The sequence below is a fragment of the Taudactylus pleione genome, unplaced genomic scaffold (assembly GCF_031769625.1).
Source record: "Taudactylus pleione unplaced genomic scaffold, aTauple2 ptg000065l, whole genome shotgun sequence".
In the NCBI taxonomy this organism is placed as follows: Eukaryota; Metazoa; Chordata; class Amphibia; order Anura; family Myobatrachidae; genus Taudactylus; species Taudactylus pleione.
Window position 1 is genome coordinate 14,121,116 of NW_028284467.1, and position 24,426 is coordinate 14,145,541.

The window sequence follows — 24,426 nt, forward strand, 5'->3', positions numbered from 1 at the left end:
GACAGGAGAGCTGCAGCATGCCGAGCTGACCAGGAAGCTGCAGTACGCTGAGGACCAGGAAGTTGAAGCTGCGGAGCATAGGGCAGACCGAGAGGTGGCCAAGCATAGAGCAGACCGAAAGGTTGCAGAGCGCCAGGCCGAACGAGAGTTCCAGCTGGAGCTGGCCAGACTCCAAGGCCAGAACGCCAACTGTGACTGGGGTAGGAAAAAGCCCGCCACGTCCAATTCCCTGTGTTGGAGAACGGTGATCTTGATACGTTCCTAAGGGGGTTTGAAAAAACTTGCCGTCAGTTTGCACTGGACCCCAGGGAATGGGCAAGCTATTTAACCCATGGGCTGAGAGGAAAAGCTCTGGAAGCATTTGCAGATCTTCCCCAGGACCTGGAACACGATTATGCTGTGTGAGGTTCTGGTTTTGTTGTGGACCCGGGCTGGTATCAGGAGCAGACACTGAAGCAGATTTAAAGGTAAATGTGGAACTTTTAATGAGTGGCTTAACAGACATGGGAATGGCAAAAGAAATAGTCCAGGTATAGCACTAAAGTGCACTTGATAACTGTAGTGAGGTAAATGGGAGAATGGCCAGAAAGTGACAGGCAGGAACAGTCCAGTATGCAGGTGTGGTGAGCTGTAAGAAAATGCAGGCAGAGGTAACGAAGTCCAGCTGGGTGTAAGTGGAGGCAAGGTGCAGGGAAACAGCAGGTTCAGGTTCTGAGGCAGGGGAAAAGGTAAATGGAGGGTGCAGGGTAGGTCTAGCTGACACAGGTGCTCAGGCAATAGGGAAGGTAATTGGAGGAGGCAGGGGAATCCAGCAGGGTTGGAGCAGGTCAGGTGAAGCAGGCTTAGGCAATGAAACCAATAGACAGGAACTCACTCTCTCAGCTCTCACTGAGAAACAAGTTGCACTGGCAATGCAAGGGAGTTCTGAACTCCCTTAAATCCCCAGTGCTCAGCCGTGACTGGTCAGAGAGGAGCACGTGACACAACAGGATAGGACAACTAGGTCACCTGACCGGAGACAAGATGGCGGCGCCCATGCCAGAACGGAAGCACCACCAGGCCTAACCAGACCAGAGTGACAGTATGCTCACACGGAACCACGCACAGCCAATGCTCCCCGCCAGGCACCAGCGCCCCTCGCCATAGCGTCCTCACAGGTATTACCCGTCGACTACCATGCGGAGAAACCCTGGTCGTGACAGTCTGCAATTAAGAAAGTCTTGTTACAGCATTTCAACATCACCTGAGGATTACCGACAAAAGTTCAGACTCAAAGCGCAGTCCCTCTGATACCTATGCAGTACTGTTGGTGCAATTGTCAACCCTGTTGCATCAGTGGGTTCATGGATTACAGATGACGGACTTTGGCCAACTAAAAGACCTCATTCTCCAGGAACAGTTCCTCGCCCTGTGCCAAGCGGAGGTCAAAGAGTGGGTCCTGGATCGGGATACCAAAACGTCTCAGGAGGCTGCCAGCCTGACAGACAAGTGCACCAGCACTCGGGCTTCTTTTGTGAAGAAGAGCTTGGGGATGCCAGGACAAGCGGCATGGAAAGAGAGAGGATCCAGAGGATCACCCCTGCAAACCAGCTGTTGCTGCACCTTTTGGGGGGGGTGGGAGGGGGAAACCTGTTTTGGCAACTGGCCGCATGTGTTTTACTTGCAATGAGATGGGACACATCAGTGTCGAATGCCCCAAGAAGAAAAAAATCACCACCCTCTCCGGTGAGTGTCCCAGCAGGGAAAGCGGTGTCAGCCATCCTCTGTGTGGAAGGCTCCAAGGACGCTCCTGGTACAATCTACAAGGGGTCCAGGTAGGACACCAAGTTGCACTTGGGTTATTAAGACTCTGGCTCAGACCCAACTCTCATCCACCCAGCCCTAGTGGGACCCGAGGATATTATTCCAGGTAAAACTATTGTTGTGAGGGGAGTGGGTGGGGTGCACCAAGGGGTGCCTATGGCTTGAGTGTATCTTGACTGGGGATTTCGGAGAGGTATCCGGGATGTTGGGGTGCTGGACAATTTACCTGCTACAGTACTGTTGAGGTGTGATTTGGGGAAAACGCACACTACATATATAACAGTGATGTTGTAAATGATGCAAAGGTACAATCTAACCCTGCATTTCCCCAGGTGACCCCTGCTGACCAACCCAGCATGAGTACAAATAAATGTGATTGTATCAGTGATGTACAAAGTTATGTTCTAGCAGATAACCCTTTGCAGTTCCACAAGGCGGAGTCTGGTCAGTCAGAAATGGGTGTGCGTGTCCTAATGAAAAACTGTGTAATGTACTGTTAACAGATGATATTGCAAATGTACCATCATCAGGGGTTGGAGTGAATACTGTAGGTAACAATGCCATACCTGTATTAGCAGTAATGGCCTGGAGAGCAGCAGCCCAGAGTAACTGTGAATAAACCCCTGCACCTGGGGAGTGTGTGTCACTAGATGTTAATGTCCCTCAACCCCCCTCCTCTCCTGTTGAAGCTGTCAGCACAGAGTCTGGGTTATTGGAGGACAGAAATCACATTTTGTCTCACCCTGATCATCTGATAAGTCATGCTTCCAAAGCAGAACAGCAGACAGACCCCAGTTTGGAATCTGTGAGGGGGAGAATCAGTGAGGCAGGTCTGGAGGGTAAATCACATAGAATTTTTGTGGAAAATGGATTATTATATAGGGAAGAAGGGGTCACAGGGTGTGCCTCCACCTGAGGATGCTGGAAGGCAGCTTGTAATCCCTCAGATCTACCGCACTGGGCTCCTGAAAATAGCACATGAGATCCCACTAGCAGGACATTTGGGGATAAGATAAACCAGAGCTCGGTTGAGACATAATTTCTACTGGCAGACGATTACTGTCGCACATGCCATACGTGCCAGGTAGTTGGGAAGTCTGGTGATGTGGGACAGGCTCCTCTGATTTCCCTTCCCATCATATCTGAGCACTTTGAGAGGGTTGCAGTTGATATTGTGGGGCCCCTAGCCATCCCCAGCAGCTCAGGAAAACTGTACATTCTGACTGTTGTGGATTATGCCACAAGGTACTCAGAAGCTGTAACTTTCTTCCATTCGCGCAGATAAGGTAGCAGATGCGCTTATCACCATCAACCAACCCTCTGCGCATCTGGTGCACAAGCGTGGTGACGACATGTCAGATAACGATCTCTGACATCGACTGTTTGCCGTCAGATTTTGAAGTTTTCATTCATTTTAATACTGTCAGAAATCGTGTGTATGCACCATTACACATTAGATTAATAGTTGAAGTGGAATGTAGGGAAAACTTACCAATGACATGGAATTAGAGAAAAAGAAAACTGTTGCAGCAATCAGATTTTCTTTAGTTTAGACTATGAAGGCAATTATTTAGCAATAAAAGTAACCATTTTTGTGCAGCTAGCAGCAATTTGTGTTAGAATAGTTAAAATTAAAATAAATGGTAAAATATTGGCTAAGAAGCAATAAAATCATATATGAAATACAGGACTTTTTTTAAGTTGTACATTTAGTTTTGCTTTCAAAATCTGAATCTGCTAGCAATTTCAAATAAGATGCTATTTAAAACTATAAAAAGCTCTAAAAATACATAATGGGATGTAGTATGTAGCAGTGGACAGAATCTTTGGATCTGGTGCAATAGCAAAAACCAGTGCAATTTGTTATTTATTGTGCCAGAATGGAATTCCTGCACCCTCTGATGAAGAGCTGCAGGAGGCGTGCTGAGAGAGGCTATTCTTCTGTGCTCTGCCAATCACCGACAAACACGCCCCAAATTGCTATGCATGGGTAGGCTGCACACACAGGCTATAAGTATATCATGGCTGGTTTAGTATACTCTGGGCAGAACTTGTGGAAGTGAGTACATGTCTCATTTAACTATCACTGATTTTAGAATGTCATTTCTATAGCATTTCAAATACTTCTTATGTATATATGCCAAGAGAAAATGAAAAAGGGACAGAATTGCACCCAGTAAGAAGTATGAAAGAAACTACAGTGCAATTCTGCTAGTGTTAAAACATAAGGACATTAGGAGGACATAAAAGGTCCACAAATCATTGAAAACTTTCCCCAGAAATGAGTTGGGGTCAGAAACATTAGCAATACTGTAAAGAAACCGCCAGTGATCTTCTCCACCACCGGAAAGCAGCACAGAGAGAGAGATTGTGTTGAAGGAGAAAAGAGGAGCCAATGAAAGCAGAAAGAGCACACTGTCCACACCTACATCTAAACATAGTATTAAAAAAGTCTCAACTCTGTTCCTATAGCCCCTACACAAAAAAAGGGGAACATCTTATCATAGATTTTTACAGAATGGAAAGTGAATAGGTGCTCCAAATTCACAGCATTGTAAAAAGATAAATAGCCTTCATCACAGTTCAAGAAGATTCCAATAATTTCAGGCCGCTCCTGAGGATTCAAAAGGGTGTCTGGATTGGTAAAGGCATAGTATCTATCTGTATACATGCCAAGTAAACCGATTGCCCATACTCCACCATTGGGCTCAATTTTAAATGTTCCTTTCCTACGTATAGACTGTCTGGCAACACCAATGGTCCAATATATGCCGCCTCCCACATCAACTTCCCAATAACGCTTCCCGTATCGGTATCCAGTGCTTGCCAAAACACATGGCTTTGGATCAAATCTCTCAGGATATGGAGGTAAATCGGCAGCAATGTCATCGTACTGAACGCTTTTTTTGTTGTAGGTAATGAGAAGATGGGGACTGGCAGTTTTAAGGTCCAAGGTCACTGGAACTAGAAACAGAAATGTTACTTATTTTAAATTAAAAAACAAACAAACCACCATGACATGCAGTGTCCTCACCTGTGAATGCCTTGAAAGAGTCGAATGCTGCAGTGTATTCTTGGTGACTGCGTGGCCTGGGCTTAGAGTAGGAAACTTCAGGAGAATGCCTAAAAAGAAAAAAAAACTATAATAATGGTACCCGTTGAACAGGGCCACTTTTATATGCTAGTGCAGTGGTTGTGACCTCCAGTCCTCTACTACCCCCAACAGGTCATGTTTTGTGGATTTCTTAAACCACAGGTGTTTATTTCATTGGGTCAGTAATTACCCCACCTGCTTCCACAGACAGAAATTCTCAAAACAAGGTCTGTTGGTAAAAACATGAGGGATGGAGTTGAGAACCCCTGTGCTAGTGGATTCATTACCTTTATGCAACTTAAGTAACTTGTAATAGTATAATATACAAACTATTTTGCATTTTTTTTAAATTTGGAAAAAAAAACCCTGATCTCCTTTAGCATATGGTAAGATTACCAAGGTCTGGGCTGTTTTGACCAGAATCAGTGCAAAAGAATAAATCTTCTGATAAGTTAGCATTTCGGTCTAGGGGCAACTTTTTTCTAGGATCACCTGGGTCAAACTAATAGTAAAACGCTTAACTGAAAGTGTTTCCATAGAATAGCATTTGGACGGTGGTCAATGCAAAATAGAGGTACTAGAAAGGGAGAGTGAAAATAAGGGTGTTTAGTTACTACATAAAACAACACTACTTTGTTAAATGAAAGAGAGCTTAGTTATATTTGGAAACCAGAAGGTCTTGAAGACTCAATATTTGAAAGCTATATTTCATATCAAATTTAAATTCTGAACCCTTAGGTATATATTACTTCATATAAATAAAGCTAAATTTGTCCTCAAAATATTTTTTCTTGTAAGAAAACCAACTTGGGATAGTCTATTACATAGAAAATCTTACCTGTGTACAGCGGGTGTCAATTTCTGTTTGGGTCAAGTGACAAAAAAAAAAAAAAAAAAAGGAGTGAAAAAAATGTATATTAATCAAACAAAGGCTTACTTAAGAAAATCCCCCACGTTGTATCTCTTACCCCAAAAGATATACAAGCTGATGTCTGTGTCACCTGTTCTCACCTTTACAGAAAAGACTATACCCATTTGGACAATGAGGAAGTAAAATGCAAAAGAAACAAGGGCTGATGCTAAGTTAGTTGTATGTGTCAAAAAAGAGATTGTATTTTCTTGCATATGCTTAAGATGGATGTAACTCAAGCTGTGTCTGTCTGCACCATATAGCATATACAATAGAGTTGTGTCATGTGTATATGAGATACACATACATGCTAACCAGGCACAAGAAGAAGAGTTTTTAATTTAACTCAATAGCAGTTTTTTTTTTTAAACATTGTTTTAAAAGCAAAAAACTCTCTACTAGACATGATTTCAAGAATATTGAAAATAAAAACAAAAAAACACTATAATACAGCAATAATATTTCTTCTCTCGTAGTGTATAAATGAGTGTAACAAACATTTAATGCTAAATTACTGCCACAAAATCTATTATTAATTAAATATATGAGCAATGACGGAAGCACTCTAAGCTTCAGAGGTGAATTTGCAATAAGCAAATCAGAAGCAGCTATGGATGCGTCCTTGTCGCTATGTGTCACGATTTGGACACTGTCATGGATAGCTTATTTTCACTCTTCAGCATTTTTTTCGCACCACATCAGCATAAAACAGCATTATAGTGTAGTATTCCTACTAGACTGTTTTAGCGGGGCACCACACGCTGCCCGATTTCAAAAGCCCTTTTGGCGGTGCCCCACTAGAACGTGGCGGGTGCAGTCCCCACCCACGGGTGGCAAAAATAGCGATGCAGCGATCACGAGGGTGAATAGATGCCGCCCACACTGCATCTCTTCACAGAGAGAGGAGAGCTTGGGGGCAGCCCAGCATGTCCGCAAGTGCCGGACACCCCCCAAAAGTGCTGAAAAGGGAGCGCGTCTTAAAGACACAACCCCTTTTAGGGAGGGCTAGAGTAAACACTAGTAGTGCACTGGTTGCTTAGAATGTACTTCTGCCCAAATCATGGCAGTGTAAATTTGCACAGTGCAGCGTGTTGGAACACATGCCTCGGTCTCCTACCTTTTACGCAGATTACCGTCTTTGTCCCACTGCATGCAAATCCACTAGTGGTGCACAGGATACATGTACTTTGTACACATTTTTAAAAAATTCAGTAAAAAATAGTGAGTGACAGGAAGAATGACATGGCTTAGTCGCGTTTTCTCTGGTGCGCCTACCATGGCTATTTGGTGCGATTTGAGGCAAGGTGAATATGGAAACATCTGTAGCTAATGCTGGCAACCATCATTATAAATGTGTTTTTGCAGCAGCCCTCAGGTACCCGCAAGAAATACAGCTGCTGCCAGGGATATCTGTTCTTCTTGTTAGGTCTGCCTCAGTCCAATTACATGAACATGCCCTTACTGTACTCAGGGGGTCATTCAGACCCGTTCGCGAGCAAAGGACGCTCGCAAACGGGTCAATGTTGCCCCACTGCGCATGCGCATGACGGAGGGAGCTCCGTAGTGCGCATGCGCGAGACCCGGCTAGCGACGGGGTAGCAGTCGCTCCGGGTCTCGCACCAAAGGGGGCATGATGTCGATGTTGATTGACAGCACGCCCCCTTTGGTGGGCGTGCCGGGGGCGTTGCTGCCAGACGGAGGCGATCCCATGGGAATCCGGCCCCACTGACATCAGTAATGATGTCAGTGGGAGTGATTTTGGCTCTGACAGAGCCAAAATCACTCCTGGGCTTGCGGAAGCGAGACCTTACCGCAGGGTCTCGTCGCAAGCCCGATGGTCGCGATGGTCTTTGACCATCGCGACCATCTTTTTGGCCGCTCGCATAAGCTGTGGGTGGTCACCCACAGCTATGCGAGCGGCCAGGAGGCCGCTCCAAATTTAGCTGGGACGGCCCTGATTCAGAGCGAGCGCTCTGGTCAGAGCGTTCAGCTCTGAATCAGGCCCTCAGTCTGCATTTGCCGAACCCTTCGATCCACCTTTCCATCTCTCCAATTGTAACCCACCTGGACATAGGTGTACACCCGTTTTTTTGGGGGCATGTACATTTCCAATATGCTATGCAAACATACGTAGAGAAAGAAGTAGTGAACTTTACTGGCGTATAATCAGTACACCAAATCAAAGAGGGATTCTCCAAAATAGCCTTAATTATTTTTAATGGGAATCCATCTTATTCTAACATACTACTCTTGCATCAAGTCATAGGAAGACCACTATCCTGTCCAACTTGGCTGTGACATGCAAGTGCAGAAGACGGACTGGCCTCAGATCTGTGAATGCTGCATCTATCACACTGCCAGGACGAAAATTAGGTGGTACTTCGGTCTAGACCAGAAATTGTCTTGCCTGGGGGAACTATGGAGAAGTTTCAAAATGATCCACACCTGCATAGTCAAAGAAAAAAAAGACAAAGGAATTCCCACAGTACAAAGAATCAAAACCAGGTCCCAAAGACCTAAAAGCTCTGGCAAGAGCATCTCCAAAAACAACAAACATAACATGAGCACTTGGGAAAGCTGAAAAACTGAGACAAAACCGTGGGAATGGCATTTCTGTCTATTTTTCAGAATAGGTCTCTGTCTAATCTTTATGAAGGAGTTGCTACTCAGTTGTGTTGCCAGAAGAACAAGTAAAGGAAAAGGGATGGATTTATCAGGGGAACACCATTAACTCTTACCTGGGAATTTTGGCTTTTTAAATCAGCACAATTTTTTTCAAGGTCCATAATGACTTTCTGGAGAGATGAAAGCTGCTCAGTTAGTCTGTATATGCTTTTATTGCTCGTCTGTACGACTGTTCTCTCCATCTGTTCCAAACGATGAATAAAGCTTTTTTCTTGGTCAGCCAATTGCTGGCGCAGAGCTTCAAACTCTGCTGTAATCATTTTTTTTTCCTGCAAAATTTCATCCTGAGTTAAAAAACAAAATCAATATATATAAGCAATGCTCTTAAAAGTGACTTACAATATATACTGAGACAAGGGTGAAAAAAAAATAAGACAAGAAAAACTTAACATTCCATCTATCACAGTGTGAATGTGCCAGACTATTAAAGAGCTTTCACAATGGCAAACATTTCAGAAGATATCTCCAGCAGGGTCACCCGGTGATCCCAGTTACCACCCATCCAGGATTCCTTTGGTCAGTCTGGAAATCATGAGGATCTGTCCGGAGGCTCGCCAATCCTGGACCGGTAATTTCCAGACATTACAGCCCTCTGCTCTTCACGTGTCTGCACTCCTGAACATCCAGGGACAGCCCCAGATTGAGTCAGTGTGTGGTGGTCAGCAGAACATGTGCAGGCTGGGCTGCAGTGTGGCTGTCTGGCAGATTTAATTGTGTGTGTTCATCAGGATGTGGACCGGGCAGAACAGTCACAATTACACACACACAGTAAGCCAAGGTGAGGTGGCTGGGGCTTTGATGGCATGACTTGAGGGGAGACTGGGCTGGCATAAGAAGGGACACTCTGATGGCATATAAAGAGACAAGAAGGGTCATGAGTGGCATATAAGGGGACATGAATCATTAGTGTCTCAGATCTGATAGAATATAAAGGGACATGTGTGTAGCCACACATCGCTGTAACAAACATTTCTATGCCATCTTTGAATAAGGCACACTCCTGCCCCCTATATAAACACTGTGGGCATTACCCAGTAAATGGAATTGATATTTTTAGGTTTAGCCCTACACTGTAGCCTCACTACAGTTAATCTGTTATATAGTTATGCACTTTCAGACAAAGTCTATTTATAAACACCTGAAGTTTTCGAGACTTCTCTTCCTCTTGAGTTTTGCTTTGCAAAATATTCGCAACCTTATTTCTTAATTCTTGCAGACGATCTTTAATCTCAACCTTTGGAGAAAAAAAAAAGAAAAGAAAAGAAAAAAAGAAGATATATAAACAATGCTCACAAAGACCAGCACACATGAAAAAGAAACCAGTGTGCACATACATACAGCAGAGTGCACATACATACATTTCAGTTCTTTTATACGGAGTATGGTTTATATAAACGACTGGGCAAGCTGAACAGATGTGACAAGGTATTTATGGGATTTAATGTATTTTTTGGGGAGAATTTAAAGAACCTTTGATGTGTTTTTTTTTTTTTTGTGAGAAATGGCTTTTCTTGCCACTCTACCCCATAGACCAGACATGTGCAGAATACAGGAGATTGTGTTCCCACTAGAGTGCGAGCAAGATGCTGGGGGTGAAAGCAGGGAGCCTATGCGCGCGTGCTCTCGAAAAGGGGGCATGGCCAGCCAGGTCACACATGGGGGCGTGCCCAGCAAAAGTGCTAGGCTTCCCCCAAGCTCTCCTCTGGCGGTGATCGTTCACCGCACTTTTCCCACCCACGGGACACTGCGGTCCATGGGTGGGGAAGGCTCAAGGCATGCTGTTTTAGCAGGGTGCCGCTAAAAGTGCAGGGCGCATTTTGCCTTTTCAAAATTGGGCAGGGTGTGACACCCCGCTAAAACAAGCTAGCAGGAACACTAAGATTGTCACATGCATGAAGAATCCAGTTCCTGTAGGGCTCTTGGTAGATCCTTAATGACTCTTTTTCTTGTGTGGTCATCAACTTTGGAGTGACATTTTTTTTTTTTTTTCCAAAATGTTTTTATTGCAAGAAAGTTCCTACAGATGTACAAACAGAGAGAGATATACATCATGGTTGTGTAACATACACACAAAAAACACGTTATCCCAAAAAATAATTAAGGAGAAAAAGTGGTACATCCAGATAGATACGGTATATAACAAAGGATAATAGCAGAACAAGAAACTTTCTCAATTTTCTATATATGCAAAACTAAATAACATAATAATTGGATAAGAGAAGTCATGGGAAGTAGAAACAAGGAAAGCAGAAATAACACAAATGTGGTCAAAATGACAAATGCCATCAATTTTAAAACATTTAACAGTATGTTAGATACATTTTGTACATGCGATGAATTTTGAGAAATAAAATGTTAGTTGCAGATAGTGGCAAGTAAACAAATATTTGAGGAGTAAGACATTAATCGTGGTTTAAATGCAGCCAGCATGAAGTCGAATAAATTATCTTAGGCAACAATAAAGCATCCAGTGGGAGGTGGACTAGGCAAAAGTTAAATAAATATATGCATCAACCCATACCATTTCTAGGGAATAAAAAGGGGTGATTTAAGTAAGGAATGGGAATGCTTGAAACCAACCTGGGAGCATCCAAGGAAATTAGGCAAGTAGAGCTCTGGGTAGCCAGAAACATTGGGAAACCCAACCTAAATTTGGGGAGCCCCAGGAGTACTCCATCACCAAGAAGCACATGTGTATAGCCAAAGATGGAAATGTAAGGGAGAGATAATTCATTAAACAAATCAGGCAGCTCAGATTTCCCGATTCCCCCAGGCACACCAGGGATTTCATGGTTAGAACGAGCATCATAATTACTCAGGTCAACCAGATCAGTGGGTGGGAAAAGATTAACCAAAGAATGAGACTGAGCAATATTTATCAGTAAAGGCGGTACCATCCTCTAACTTCTGCTGTAAGTCGGAGACAGGTGGTGCGACAGAGCTTAATCGTGACATCACTGCTTGGAGTGAAACCCAGATAACATCCAGCCTGTTACAGAGCTGAGATACAAAATCTGTCAGTTGTGGCATGTTTATAATGGGAAATTTGGGCAAGGAATCCATAACCAAATAAAGGTACAGACCAAGTAACACAGATAATACAAAACAGTACAAATGCAATATTACATGAGCAGTAAGGTACAGTTATAACCCAGGTCAACTGAAACCATAAACAGTAACCATAAAAGATGGTAGGTTTGAATATATCAATGACAATGTAATAAAAGTTTAACCAGTAAGTTGCATTGAATATAATTCACCACTAGATGGCGTATTTGTAATATGCAATCACAGCAATACTAGAAAACTGATCTGAAGCAAATCAGAAATATATACACAGATATACCTGAGAATATAAATCCAATAGATAGGTGTAGAATCAGGCAGGCACAAACGGCTGGGTCACAGCTTCACAGAGGGACATCCAATAGAGTTTCAGCAGGCAGCAGCAGTGCACAGATTACCTGAAAGACTCAGAGTTAGATGCTGCCGAGAGTGCAGAAGCTGGATAGACACAGAAGTTGAATCCACCATCTAGGAGGCGCATTGAAGATAAGTTCTCAGGAAGTCAGCAGCAGTGACAAGATGGTGCCAAATGAATAAGAGGGTCACTGTCCACGGAGTATGATCCAGCGGTGTCAGTAAAGATCACAGCAATAACCAGCCAGGAAGTCACAGAGGGAGCACAAAGCAGCAGATGCAGTCAGATCTTCCCACTAGCGTTGCAGCAGCAGGCACAGGGGAAGAAGTACACAGTGCCTCCTCCACTGACAGCGTCCCCCCAGCACCACACCGCACAGCAAGCCAGACTTCATCCAAGAGGTAGGAGGTACCACACTGGCAACGGGGCCAAACTGGGAAGCAGCCAGCGAAGAAAGCTACCGGGCAGTTATTGAGGGAGAGCAAGAGGTATCTTGGCTTGTGACGAGTAGGGGAAACAAGTCACAGCATAGTTTCACGCCAAACACGCATAAACGCCTTAGAAGTAAAGACTGGGTTCCGGGGAATATAGCAGCTCCTCCAAAAATAAAGAGTCCAGCAACAGCCTCTAGTCTTCCTTATCAGTTTCTTGTGAAAGTATCACAAACAGAGGCTGTGTGAGAGGACAGATGGACCAGGATTTCAAATAAGTTGGAGGAGCTCTGGTAAAAAGCGGCCATACACGATGCTCCGCCCACCGGAAGTCCTGGAGTGACATTCTGATATTTGAAATCTCCCTGCTGGGTTACCCTTTTGTTGTCATACCTTTGAAAGTCTTTTATACTCTTTTTGTCATTAGTATGATTAGTATTTTTCACCGACAAGACCACAATTTTTTTTTTTATTTTTTTTTTACGTTTATGGTGGAGTCGGCGGACCCTGGCGATCTCATAGGATAGAATCAGGAAAACATACAGGAACATCTGATCTTATTTGGGCTTAATCACAACCAATTTCATTGCTGCCAGGTGTAGCTAGTTATCCTGGAATAGGATTTTTAATGCGATTGGATAACTCTGAATATGGCTACAGCTGCATTATAAAAGAATGCACAGTCATGTGGGTTGCAGTAAGGAAGTCTACAGTCACTATGGTGACACGATAAAGCCAGCCGGCGCTGGGACACCAAACACCCAACACTTAATTAAAGAATTTTAACTGTGCGGGCATTTTAACTTTAAATATGCTGCTTTACGAGCCATGTCGACATAGTGATTGTAGACGCACCCAACCCCTGCATTTTGTTGGTTCCAAGGTCCCAAGTAACGGTGGAAATATATCTGATAGGATTAATCTTGATTTCAGACTTTACAACAATTACAACTTCACCTGCAATTTTATTAAGGGAGTGTAGGCTTGTTATATCCACTGTTAACTGCACCCTGGTCTTCTCACTGAGGCTACATAGAAAACTGCAGTAATGGGATTTTTGGTCAACTTACCGTTGAAAACTTTTTTCTTAAGCAGGCTGGGGAACACTGGACCATGGGATTGTAGGTTGGGGCTGGCACTTAAATTAAACTGTAGCTTTAAAACCTATGCTCCTCCCCCCCGCAATCCCACAATTCCAGTACTTCTTTAAAAGAGTCCGGAGAGGAGTAGAAGGAACCCCGTGAAACGGTTTAGAGCACAGGTTCTCAGACTCGGTCCTCAGGACCCCAAACGAAGAATGTTTTCCAGGTCTCCCCACAGAATCACAAGTTAAATAACTAGCTTCACCTGTGGATCTTTTAAAATGTGTCAGTGAGTAATGAATACACCTGTGCACCTGCTGGGTGACCTGTGTGGGGTCCTGAGGACAGAATTTAAGAACCACTGGTTTAGAACAACTACACAAACCAGTAGGGAAAAGACCGGTCAAGAACGAAACACCTCGCACGACTGAGCGTGAGGGAGGGATCGCAGTGTTCCCCAGCCTGCTTAAGAGAAAAGGATTCAACGGTAAGTTGACCAAAAATCCTATTTTCTCTTGCAGCAAGGCTGGGTAACACTGGACTATGGGACATTCAAAAGCCACCCTTAGGGCAGGGAACGGTCAGGCTACATGACCGGAGATACGCCCATATAGTCGGTGCCACCGGAGGCAAGAAACCCGAAACGTAAGAAAAAAAGAGCGAACGTGGGGACAGGGGACCAGATAGCCGCACGACGGGGACCTGTGCTGCTGAAACCCCCACAAGATCGCCACCGCCATAGCGGAAGGCGTTGACAGCCAGTCTGGTGTCGGTCACCCTGCACCAGAAGAGGCATGAGTGATGACTGGGTTGATCCAACGCGCAAGGGTCTACTGAGTAGCCGGCCAACCATGTTCATGCATGTCGCAAAGAACAGTGCGGCGTACCAAGGAAGACATATCCCAGGAAAACTGCAGAGCTCAGCACCACTGGCAGAGCCCTAGCATTGCAGATCCGGAAATTTGCCGAAGGCGGAAGAACCAGAAGGACAAGATCCTGGTGCTAAGTACGAGGCCGAAACAAGTGACGGCTGGAACTTAAAACTTGTACGGAGAACCACCCAATCTCAACAGAGGACAAGAAAAAATGGTTTTCAAACCCTAAATACGGAACTATGCCGAGGGAAGGCAATAGTCATAAGGGAGACCAGCTTCCAATTTTTTTTTTTTTTCTCCTGTTGTGGGGTTCTTTGAATGTTAAAATATAATTATGTGCTTATATTAAGGTGACTAGATCCTATCTGGATAATTTTATAATGATACCCTATATTACAAAAAAAAATAAAAAATACTGTAATGCAATAATGCTTTTGCAACCTACTTGGTTTAAGATATTGAAAATGAATAAAAATATATATATATAAAAAAAAAAAAAAAAGTCCAAATGACCTCTACCTCCTGTTCCATACTTTATTAGTCTGCAGATATCGCTAAATATGCTTTCTTATGCTGCTGTGGAATTTGAGTGCCGTCCTGTTTGCTGATATCTACACGTGTTCCTTTAAAAAATCACCAAAGCTGCTGTACTGTATATGGAGTGACGGAACTTGGGGCTATATACAGCGGGTAAAATAAGTATTGAACACATCAATAGTACAGTAAATATATTTGTAATGGGGCTATTGTAATTAAATTTTCAGCAAATGTCAGCAACAAGCCATGCAGTCCACACATGCACAGAAATCAAACCATAGATGTCCATAAATTAAGTTATGTGTAATAATGTGTAATGCCAGAGGGAAAAAGTATTGAACACATGAAGAAAGGGAGGTGCAAAAAGGAAAGCCAAGACACCAGCTGAAATCAGTAATTAGAAAGCAATCCTGCCCCTTGTCAGTGCAAATTAATATAAGCTAATTCAGTCCCAACTGATGGCCTATAAAAAGGTTTCACACAAGAAACATCTCATCATGGGTAAAACCAAAGAGCTCTCTCAAGACCTCCGCAACCTTATTGTTGCAAAACATGCTGATGGCATTGGTTACAGAAGGATTTCTAAACATCTGAATATTCCAGTAAGCACTGTTGGGGCCATATTCCGGAAGTGGAAAGAACATAATTTCTCCATAAACCGGCCACGACCAGGTGCTCCTCGCAAGATTTCTGACAGAGGAGTGAAAATAATTATCAGAAGAGTTGTCCAAGAGCCAAGGACCACTTGTGGAGAACTTCAGAAAGACCTGGAATTAGCAGGAACAATCGTTTCAAAGAAAACACTAAGTAATGCACTCAACCGCCATGGCCTGTATGCACGCTCACCACGCAAGACTCCATTGCTGAAGAAAAAGCATGTTGAAGCTCTTTTAAAGTTTGCTGCACAACATTTGGACAAGCCTGTGAAATACAGGGAGAATATAGTCTGTTCAGATGAGACCAAAATATAACTCTTTGGATGCCATAATACACACCATGTTTGGAGGAGAAATAGTACTGCACATAACAAAAACACCATAACAACAGTGAAGTTTGGCGGTGGGAACATCATGGTGTGGGGCTGTTTTCAGCATACGGTACTCGCATACTTCATATGATTGAAGGAACGATGAAAGGAAAACTGTCCTTAGACAATCTTGATAAAAATCTGCTGCCATCTACCAGGATGCTGAAGATGAAACGTGGATGGACATTTCAGCAAGACAATGATCCCAAACACACAGCCAAGGACACTAAATTGGTTTAAGAGAAAGAAAATAAAGCTGCTAGAATGGCCCAGCCAATCACCTGACTTGAATCCGAATGAAAATTTATGGAAAGAACTAAAGATCAGAGTTGATACAAGAGGCCCACGGAACCTTCAAGATTTGAAGACTGTTTGTGCAGAAGAATTGGCCAAAATTACGGAATACATACAATTTACCACATGGCCGGCGGTTCTAATCCTGACAGCGGCAGCCCGACACAGGAGGAAATCCTGATCGTCCTTCAGGTAAGTAAAACTAATCTAATTCCTCCCGCTAACCCTCCGTTTGGGTTGCTTAACCCTAACCTCCCCCCAAGTGCCTAACCCTAATCCCCCCTCTCAAGTGCCTAAACCTAACCCCTCCCTTCCCCGCCGCCTAACCTTAAGTCTCCCGGGGGGGTACCTAACCCTAACCTCCCCCCGGGGGTGCCTAACCCCAACCCTCCCTTCCCCTAGCCTAATCCTAAATCCCCCCCAGGAGCACGTAACCTAACCCTGTCGCCCCCTTTCCCCCGCGGGTGTCCGCGCCCGGCCTACCTTCGATCGGTAAGCCGGGTGTCGGGCTTGGAGCGTAGGTCTAATGACCGGCGTCGGGATATCGACGCTGGTCATTAGACACTTGCCGGGATTAAACAGTTGGGATGCCGACGGTCGGTATTTAGACCATCGGCATCCCGACTGTACCCTAAAATCACACCTGAGCAATGCACGCAACTAGTTTCTCCATACAGGAGGAGTCTTGAAGCTGTCATTACCAACAAAGGCTTTTGTACGAAGTATTGAATACATTTCAGTAAGTGTGTCCAATACTTTTTCCTTGTGTCATTTGACATTATCACACAACTTATTTTATGAACATCTATGGTTTGATTTCTTTGCATGTGTGGATTGCATGGGTTGTTGCTGATATTTGGTGAAAATGTTATTACAATAGCCCCATTACAAATATATTTACTGAGAAAAATGTTGATGTGTTCAATACTTATTTTTTTTCTATATTTATTAATAATGTATTATCTGTAGAAGATGGTGGAGATGAAACAGGCGCTCAGTAGTGTAGTATATTTATAAATACATCTTTATAAATGATTGAATTGTGTAATACATTGAAACCTTGATCAGACACTGTGTTGTATTCAAATCTTTGAGACCCTGAGTGCCGTTCCTGCTGCGTGTGTGTTCACACGTACCAGAAGTACACTTATAACAAGCGTATCTGTAGATTAAAAGGGTTTTCTTAAAACAAAGTGATTAGCGGAATAAATCAGTGTGTATGGATATAGATTATACACAGTGCCTTGCAATAATATTCACCCCCCCTTTGCATTTTTCATGTTTTGTTGCCTCACAACCTGGAATTAAAATGGATTGTTTGAAGGTGTGCATCATTTCATTCACAGAACATGCCTACAACTGTGAAGTTGTGGTTTTTTTTAATATTGTGACTCAAACAACATTTTGGACAACATAACAGAAAACTTCAGCGTTCATAACTAGTCAGTAGCGTTCCCGCTAGGGTGTTTTAGCGGGGCGCGGCGCCCTGCCCTCCTTCTGGAGGGCAAAAAGCACCCTGTCCTCCAGGAGGAGGGCAAAAAGCGCCCTGCCCTAACAGCCTGCGGGAGCCGTTCTCACCCGCGGGACGCAGTGTCCCGCGGGTGGACAAACATGCGGTGACCCGGTCACCGCCGGAGAATAGACGCCGGGCGCATGCGCCCGGCGTCTATTCTCCCTTTGTGCAGCGCTTGGGGGCTGCCCGGCATGTCCGTAAGCGCCGGGCACGCCCCCAAGTATGACGAAAAGGGGACGCGTCTTATAGACACGCCCCCTTTTCGGACGCGCGCGCGCACAACATTGCCCTCTCTAGCTCCGGCGCCCTGCCTGCCGCCGGAGCTAGAGGGAACACTAAGTCAGTACTTTGTCGAGCCACCTTTTGCAGCAATTACAGCTACAAGTCACTTTGGATAAGTCTCTATGGGCTTGCCACATCTTGCCCCTGGGATTTGTGCCCATTCCTCAGGGCAAAACTGCTCCAGCTCCTTCATGTTGGATGGTTTCCGCCTGTGAACAGCAATCTTCAAGTCTAACCACAGATTCTCAATTGGATTGAGATCTGGGTTTGACTAGGCCATTCCAACACATTTAAATGTTTCCCCTTAAACCACTCAAGTGTTGCTTTAGCAGTATGCTTAGGGTCATTGTCCTGCTGGAAGGTGAACCTCCGTCCCAGTCTCAAATCACAAGCAGACTGAAACAGGTTTTGCTTAGGAATATCCCTGTATTTAGCACCATACATCTTTCCCTTGACTCAAATCAGTTTCCCAGTCCCTGCTGCTGAAAAACATCCCCACAGCATGATGCTGCCACCACCAAGTTTCACTGTGGGGATGTTGTTCTTGGGGTGATTGGATGTGTTTGGTTTGCACCAGACAGAGTTTTCCTTGGTGGCCAAAAAATAAATAAATTTTAGTCTCATCTGACCAGAGCACCTTCCTCCATACATTTGGAGAGTTGTAAAATCTTGTCTTTTTTTTTTTTTTCTTAATCACTAAGTAATGGCTTTTTCCTGGCCACTCTTCCATAAAGCCCAGCTCTATGGAGTGTACGGCTTATTGTGGTCACATGCACAGATTCACCATTCTCTGCTGTGGAACTCTGCAGCTCCTTCAGGGTTACCTTTGGTCTCTGTGCTGCCTCTCTGATTAATGCCCTCCTTGCCTGGTCTGTGAGTTTTGGTGGGTGGCCCTCTCTTGGTAGGTTTGTTGTGGTACCATGTTCTTTCCATTTGATGATGATGGATTTCATGGTGCTCCGGGGAATCATCAGAGATTTGGATATTTTTTTTTAAATTTATTTTATAACCCAACCCAGAATTGTACTTCTCAACAACTTTGTCCCTGACTTGTTTGGAGAGCTCCTTGGTCTTCATTGTGTGATGCCTCTTGCTTAGTGGTGTTGCAGCCTCTGGGGCCTATCAGAAAAGGTGTGTTTATATACTGACAGATCATGTGACACTTAGATTTCACACAGATGGACTTCATTTCACTAATTATGTGACTTCTGAAGGTAATTGGTTGCACCAGAACTTTTGAGGGGCTTCATAGCAAAGGGGGTGATTACATATGCATATGCCAATTTTCAGAATTTTATTTATAAAGATTCTTCTTTATAAATATTTTTCTCATTTCACTTCACCAAATTAGACTATTTTGAGCAGATCCATCACATAAAATTCAGATAAAAAATAAATTACAGGTTGTAATGTAACAAAAAAGGTAAAAAGCCAAAGGGTGTGAATACTTTTCCAAGGCACTGTGTGTGCATGTGTAATATATACATCCTGATGAAAATACCCATGAGGTCTTGAAACGTTGATTACTCTTGGAATAAATCACTGTTTTTTTTAAGTCCGCCGAGTGCTGCCTGACCCCTTCATTTGGAGGGGTCCCTGCAATATATATTTTCTATGGATGGCACTCCGGCATTTTTGCATATACCGTGAGTGCCCCTCCACAAAATGTGTAAAATATATATATATATATATATAATACGGAATTATTTTGTCATGACTGAGATAATGAAACCTTTGATTTTTGATGGTTCAATGTACACAAACTTTGTCTAAGGCACAAATTATTAAAAATATTGTATAAAATTACCTTCAGGCTGTGTGTATAATGTGTATATGATACATAAAGGAATTTAATTTCTGTACACAAACTTTGCTTGAGCCACAAAATTATTAAAAATAAAATGACCTGCAGGCTGTGTGTATAAGGTGTATATAACACATAAACATTATTATTATTATTAGCATTTATTTATATGGCGCCACAAGTGTTCCAGCGCCTTACAAAGTACAAAAACAAATTGTATACAAGTGACTTACAGAACAATACAATACAGGACATGGATAATATATATTGCTACATTAGTGACCATATCACCCAGATAAGCAACAGAGCATAAGCAGCCAAGTGTTAGGTGCCCTAGTGGTGAGTAAGAAGTAAATTACATTATGTGTGTATACTTGGTTCCCATTCCCAAGATATTTCCTTATGATATGCAAATATTCCAAAATACAGAATATTCCGTTATCCAAAATACCCCTGGTCCCAAGCATTTTGGATATGGGAGACTCAACCTGTATTATATTATATACACACACACGAATACACGATCCGGCACTCAACGCTGAATAATTAAACTGTGCCGGGTGCCCTCCACAGCCAAACTTGACTGAAATATAAAGTCCCACAGGTGGCACTCCAGACATAAAAGAGATTACACTCAATGCAATATAAAGTGCACTATATATATATTTTTTTTCTAAACCTGCAGGAGTAAATGTTTTTGAAGTCATGAGTTCCAGTCTGTGACATATTGGGATTATAAATCTCTCCTCTTAGTTATGTAATAGTTTTATGGTGATGTCATAAAAAGCACCGCCATTTAATAAAAGTGTTATATACTGTATTAGTACAATTATTTTTTTTTAAATGAGGACTCACTGCAATCGGTTAATAAAGTGTCTGTGTAGTAAAAGCTTATACATTTTATTTTGCCTTTATCATACTTTACCTTAAAGTGTATTGTCGATTCTTCTACCGGTATTACCGCATGAGTCCGGTGGTACACTGACTCTCGGCATATTACACAGATTTCTTCTGCATCAACTTGGCAATAAAGTTTCAACAGCTCTTGGTGCTTTTTACACCGTTTCCCATGTTCTTTGTTTCCATTTGCGGCAAGCAAACGGTTCGAAATTTCCACTACATTCTCCACCAGACGGTTGGGTCTAAAATACTTCCATTTAGATATCTTCCGACACTGAGGGCAACAGAAATTGCTGTGGATCCCTCTCCATGTTTGTGAGATGCATGCTCGGCAAAAGCTGTGCCCACACTCTATAGAGACTGGGTCTTTGAAGCTATCAAGGCAAATCGGACAGGTCACTTCATCCTCTAACTCTTTAACAGGATTGCTGACTGCCGTAGCCATTACTGAGGGAAAGAAACATTTGTTATTTACACTAAAAAGTGAAATCAGAAAGTAGAAAATATGACAAACCTTTTAAATAAACAGTCTATAGAAGGTGAACTTCATTTAGGTATGTTGAAGTTCACTGGGTGGGGGGAATTCAATTGTTTGCGCCGGCGGCTGTCAGTGATGGGTGCCCAACAGAGCAATTCAATTGTTACTTAATTTGGGCATGACAGCCGGCGCCACAAGGGTTTAGCAGTTTTACGTGGCTAAATCCGGTCTAATTGGGCACGACAATTAACAAGTGCCCAAAAACAATTGGATTGCTACATTTAGCACCCATTAAAATCGTGGCTATAAAAAAAACTATTTAATCACCCCCCACTGACCGCACATTTCATTGTGAAAACACTTAAAAAAATCATGTGACATCAATTATCATCAATTGACACAAAACCAATCTAAAGCACAAAAGGTGCATTCTGTAGAAACAACAAAGTAAAGTGTAACCCATCAAAAAACTTTTGTTAAGGTATTTTGCCACGTAAAAGAAGGGGCAAGATACACCACAATTTATTTGTAACTTATTGATAGAGGGCCTGATTCCTTATGTATCGCAAATGCAACAGTGGACGCAGATTGTCTGATGATGCGTACTGCCCTTGGACCGCAGTGCGCATGAGTTAGCATTGTGATAGCTCTGCATTCACTGTGAACAGCAATCTTCAAGTCTAACCACAGATTCTCAATTGGATTGAGATCTGGGTTTGACTAGGCCATTCCAACACATTTAAATGTTTCCTCTTAAACCACTTGAGTGTTGCTTTAGCAGTATGCTTCGGATCATTGTTCTGCTGGAAGGTGAACCTCCGTCCCAGTCTCACACCCCCATGAAACTTAACCACACCCCTTTTGCAAGCGAGCATGCACCGCACAGGGTGGCTGCCAGGGCTGATTTACAGCCCATCACTGAACCCACCCATAGAATAAGTGCTCAAACTTGTGTACAGTATTGATAGCAGCTAGGAGAGTCTAAAGGGAGGGGGGGAATCCACTACACGATATGAAAGTCTGAACGTCCAGCGTTCAGACTTTCAGGTCACCAGGGTGCGGTGCCCGCACTGAACGTCATTCAGTGAAGGAGCCCGACCTCTCAGGTTGATGGGCATGTTCAGTAGACAGTCGGGGACAGCAAGGATCCAGCATGCACACGCAACCCTGGTCCTGGTCCTTGCCGTCTATCTATTACCCGACTTTGTGAACAATGCGACCAAAACCTCCTGGTTTTGGCCGGATTGTTCACAAAGGCACGTATTCAATTTGAGCTGAGCCGCGATACTTTTTCACCTCCCGGACTTTTCGCTTACATCGCGTGTTTTGTAGGAGGAAAAGTATTGCGCGCGTGCCTGCTTTACCCCATATTATTTTTTAAAGTACGCGAAAACGGGACCCGGCGAAATTGAAACAAGCGGAAAGTATTGTCAGATTTGGGGGCATCAGCCTGACACCCCCAAAAGATGCTCTGACATGGGGGTTCCCTATGGTACCCCCCGATTTAGCTTGCTGAAGGTATTTGGTGTTTATAAATGGGCTCAATAGCTGCTAAATAGCGTTTTTGTATAAGTGGTGCAGAATAGTATTCAGGAGGTTTTTTTGCAGAAAATAACTTATCCCAGCAAATTTGGGGTACTTGAAAATGGGGGTCAGCATATTTTAAAGTTAAGTTGAAAAAAACGTGAAAAATCCACGTGCCGCAAGCCCCTGCAATGAAAAAAAACAAAACACCTGGGGCAGACTAGGGGACCCCCCCAGAGTCAAGTTCGCTAGTTTTTAACTTTGTTCCCGCAACGTTGCACCTCAATTCTGCACTTTTTTCCACCTGCTATTCATAGGCAAAACTTTTCCGCCTATTACATTGCATTGACTCTCCGCCTAGGCGAAAAGTCTTCCAAATTGAATGCGGAGTAAAATCAAAACAGGCGAAAATTACGTCATTGGCACACGAAAACAGCTTTTCGCCTCAAATTGAATACGGCCCCAAATTGAAAACGGGCCAAAGTTGGGTAATGGATAGGCCCCTTTATGTTACATTGTGTACACTACTTCTGGATATCCTACTAAAATGAATGGCATAGGATTCAATAGCCCTGCGCTTTAATAAACTGTGGAGCTGAGGCCTCTGGGTACTGGCTGAATAACAGGCCTTTATTATTTCCTGCCAAGGTATACTGAGACATGTAGTGCCACAACCACTAGGGAGCCACAGTTTATGCAAGACTGATGTGCATAAGAACAGTTTGTGCAACAAGCTCGATAATGGCACTTTTCAGCACGTGTGTTGTATTTATTGTGTGTGTGTATTTATCAGGAGAGGTATGCTTTTGGATCATTCCAAAGAAGGGAAGAAAGGTGGCAGTGTGAGCAGTCGTGTCCTATAAAGTGATATGGGCAGACATGACCTGCTCTCTAGGAGGATGCCATGGGCGAGCACATCCTCCATCCCGTACCTACCTCCGCTGTTTAACAAGCCGCCGTCACTGCTGGCAGCTGGACACGATCTACGGCAGCAGCAGGAGAAGTAGATCCGGCGGCCATGCACCAACGTAACTAACGTCCCAACCCTAACCACTATCTTCAAACAATACAATAGCGGTGTAGCTCTCATATCTGTCCTGCGCTGCAGAACTTGAGAGAAGAGGTGTGATTGGCCCGTTGAATTACAGCTTAGCACACAGTGTGACTCAGGTGATCAGTCTGTGCTGCCCCCAGGTGTTGTTGTGGTGGACTGTAGGCATCTACAATAAAAATATCACATGGAAAAGCGTCCACTGCCCGAGTAGGAATGGACATCGAAATGACTCTGATGACATGAAATGCGATGATTTCAAACCATCGATATTTTTATTTGATGGTAGTGTTTTTGTCATTCGATGGCGACTTTTCGATGTTTGCCTACATCGAATGATAATGATTCCTGCTCCTGAGGCTGCGAGGTAGGGATGGGAAAAGAAAGCAAACATTGGATACAAAACATCATTTAGAAACAAACATTGGTTCTCTGAAACCGATGTTGTTGTTTTTTTATGCAAACTCCGTACTATAATAGACTAATAAACATTTAAAATACTTCTTATACTATGCCTATCTTCATGGAGGCAAACAGTATATATATATATATATACACACACACAAATGGTGCAAAAACGATAGGGATGTGTGCATTTTTAAAAGTAAAGCATGTTTTGTGGTAAATCAAACTTGTTATTGAAGAAATAAATCGTGATGCATTAACTAATAAAACTTTAATGACAACCCTCACGGTTGCTGCTATTTCCTATGTG

General features: G+C 43.4%; 1 protein-coding gene across 2 annotated transcripts; it reads right to left on the bottom strand.

Moving 5' to 3' along the window:
- Nucleotides 1-460: 460 nt before the first annotated feature.
- On the bottom strand, nucleotides 461-23,804 carry LOC148534707 (E3 ubiquitin-protein ligase TRIM39-like). Of its 2 annotated transcripts, none has more exons than XM_088465954.1 (7): nucleotides 23,597-23,804; nucleotides 20,684-21,105; nucleotides 9,631-9,726; nucleotides 8,546-8,761; nucleotides 5,736-5,758; nucleotides 4,838-4,926; nucleotides 461-4,767 (listed from the first exon to the last, which is right to left on the bottom strand). In XM_088465954.1, the coding sequence occupies exons 1-7, from the start codon at nucleotides 23,748-23,750 to the stop codon at nucleotides 4,247-4,249; spliced, it is 1,521 nt and encodes a 506-aa protein (XP_088322080.1). In that variant the 5' UTR covers nucleotides 23,751-23,804; the 3' UTR covers nucleotides 461-4,246. The 2 variants fall into 2 exon arrangements, with proteins under 2 accessions (XP_088322080.1, XP_088322079.1); XM_088465953.1 differs by having other exon boundaries at nucleotides 8,546-8,776; nucleotides 23,597-23,803.
- Between the last annotated feature and the right edge of the window lie 622 nt (nucleotides 23,805-24,426).

Excerpts from the sequence above, each read along its gene's own strand:
- LOC148534707 (XM_088465953.1), bottom strand. The coding sequence starts at position 23,750 with ATGAGAGCTACACCGCTATTGTATTGTTTGAAGATAGTGGTTAGGGTT. Across the intron at positions 8,777-9,630 it reads AGAAGTCTCGAAAACTTCAG|GATGAAATTTTGCAGGAAAA; the intron begins GTGTTTATAAAT and ends TTTTTAACTCAG. Across the intron at positions 5,759-8,545 it reads TAAAAAGCCAAAATTCCCAG|AAATTGACACCCGCTGTACA; the intron begins GTAAGAGTTAAT and ends TGACCCAAACAG.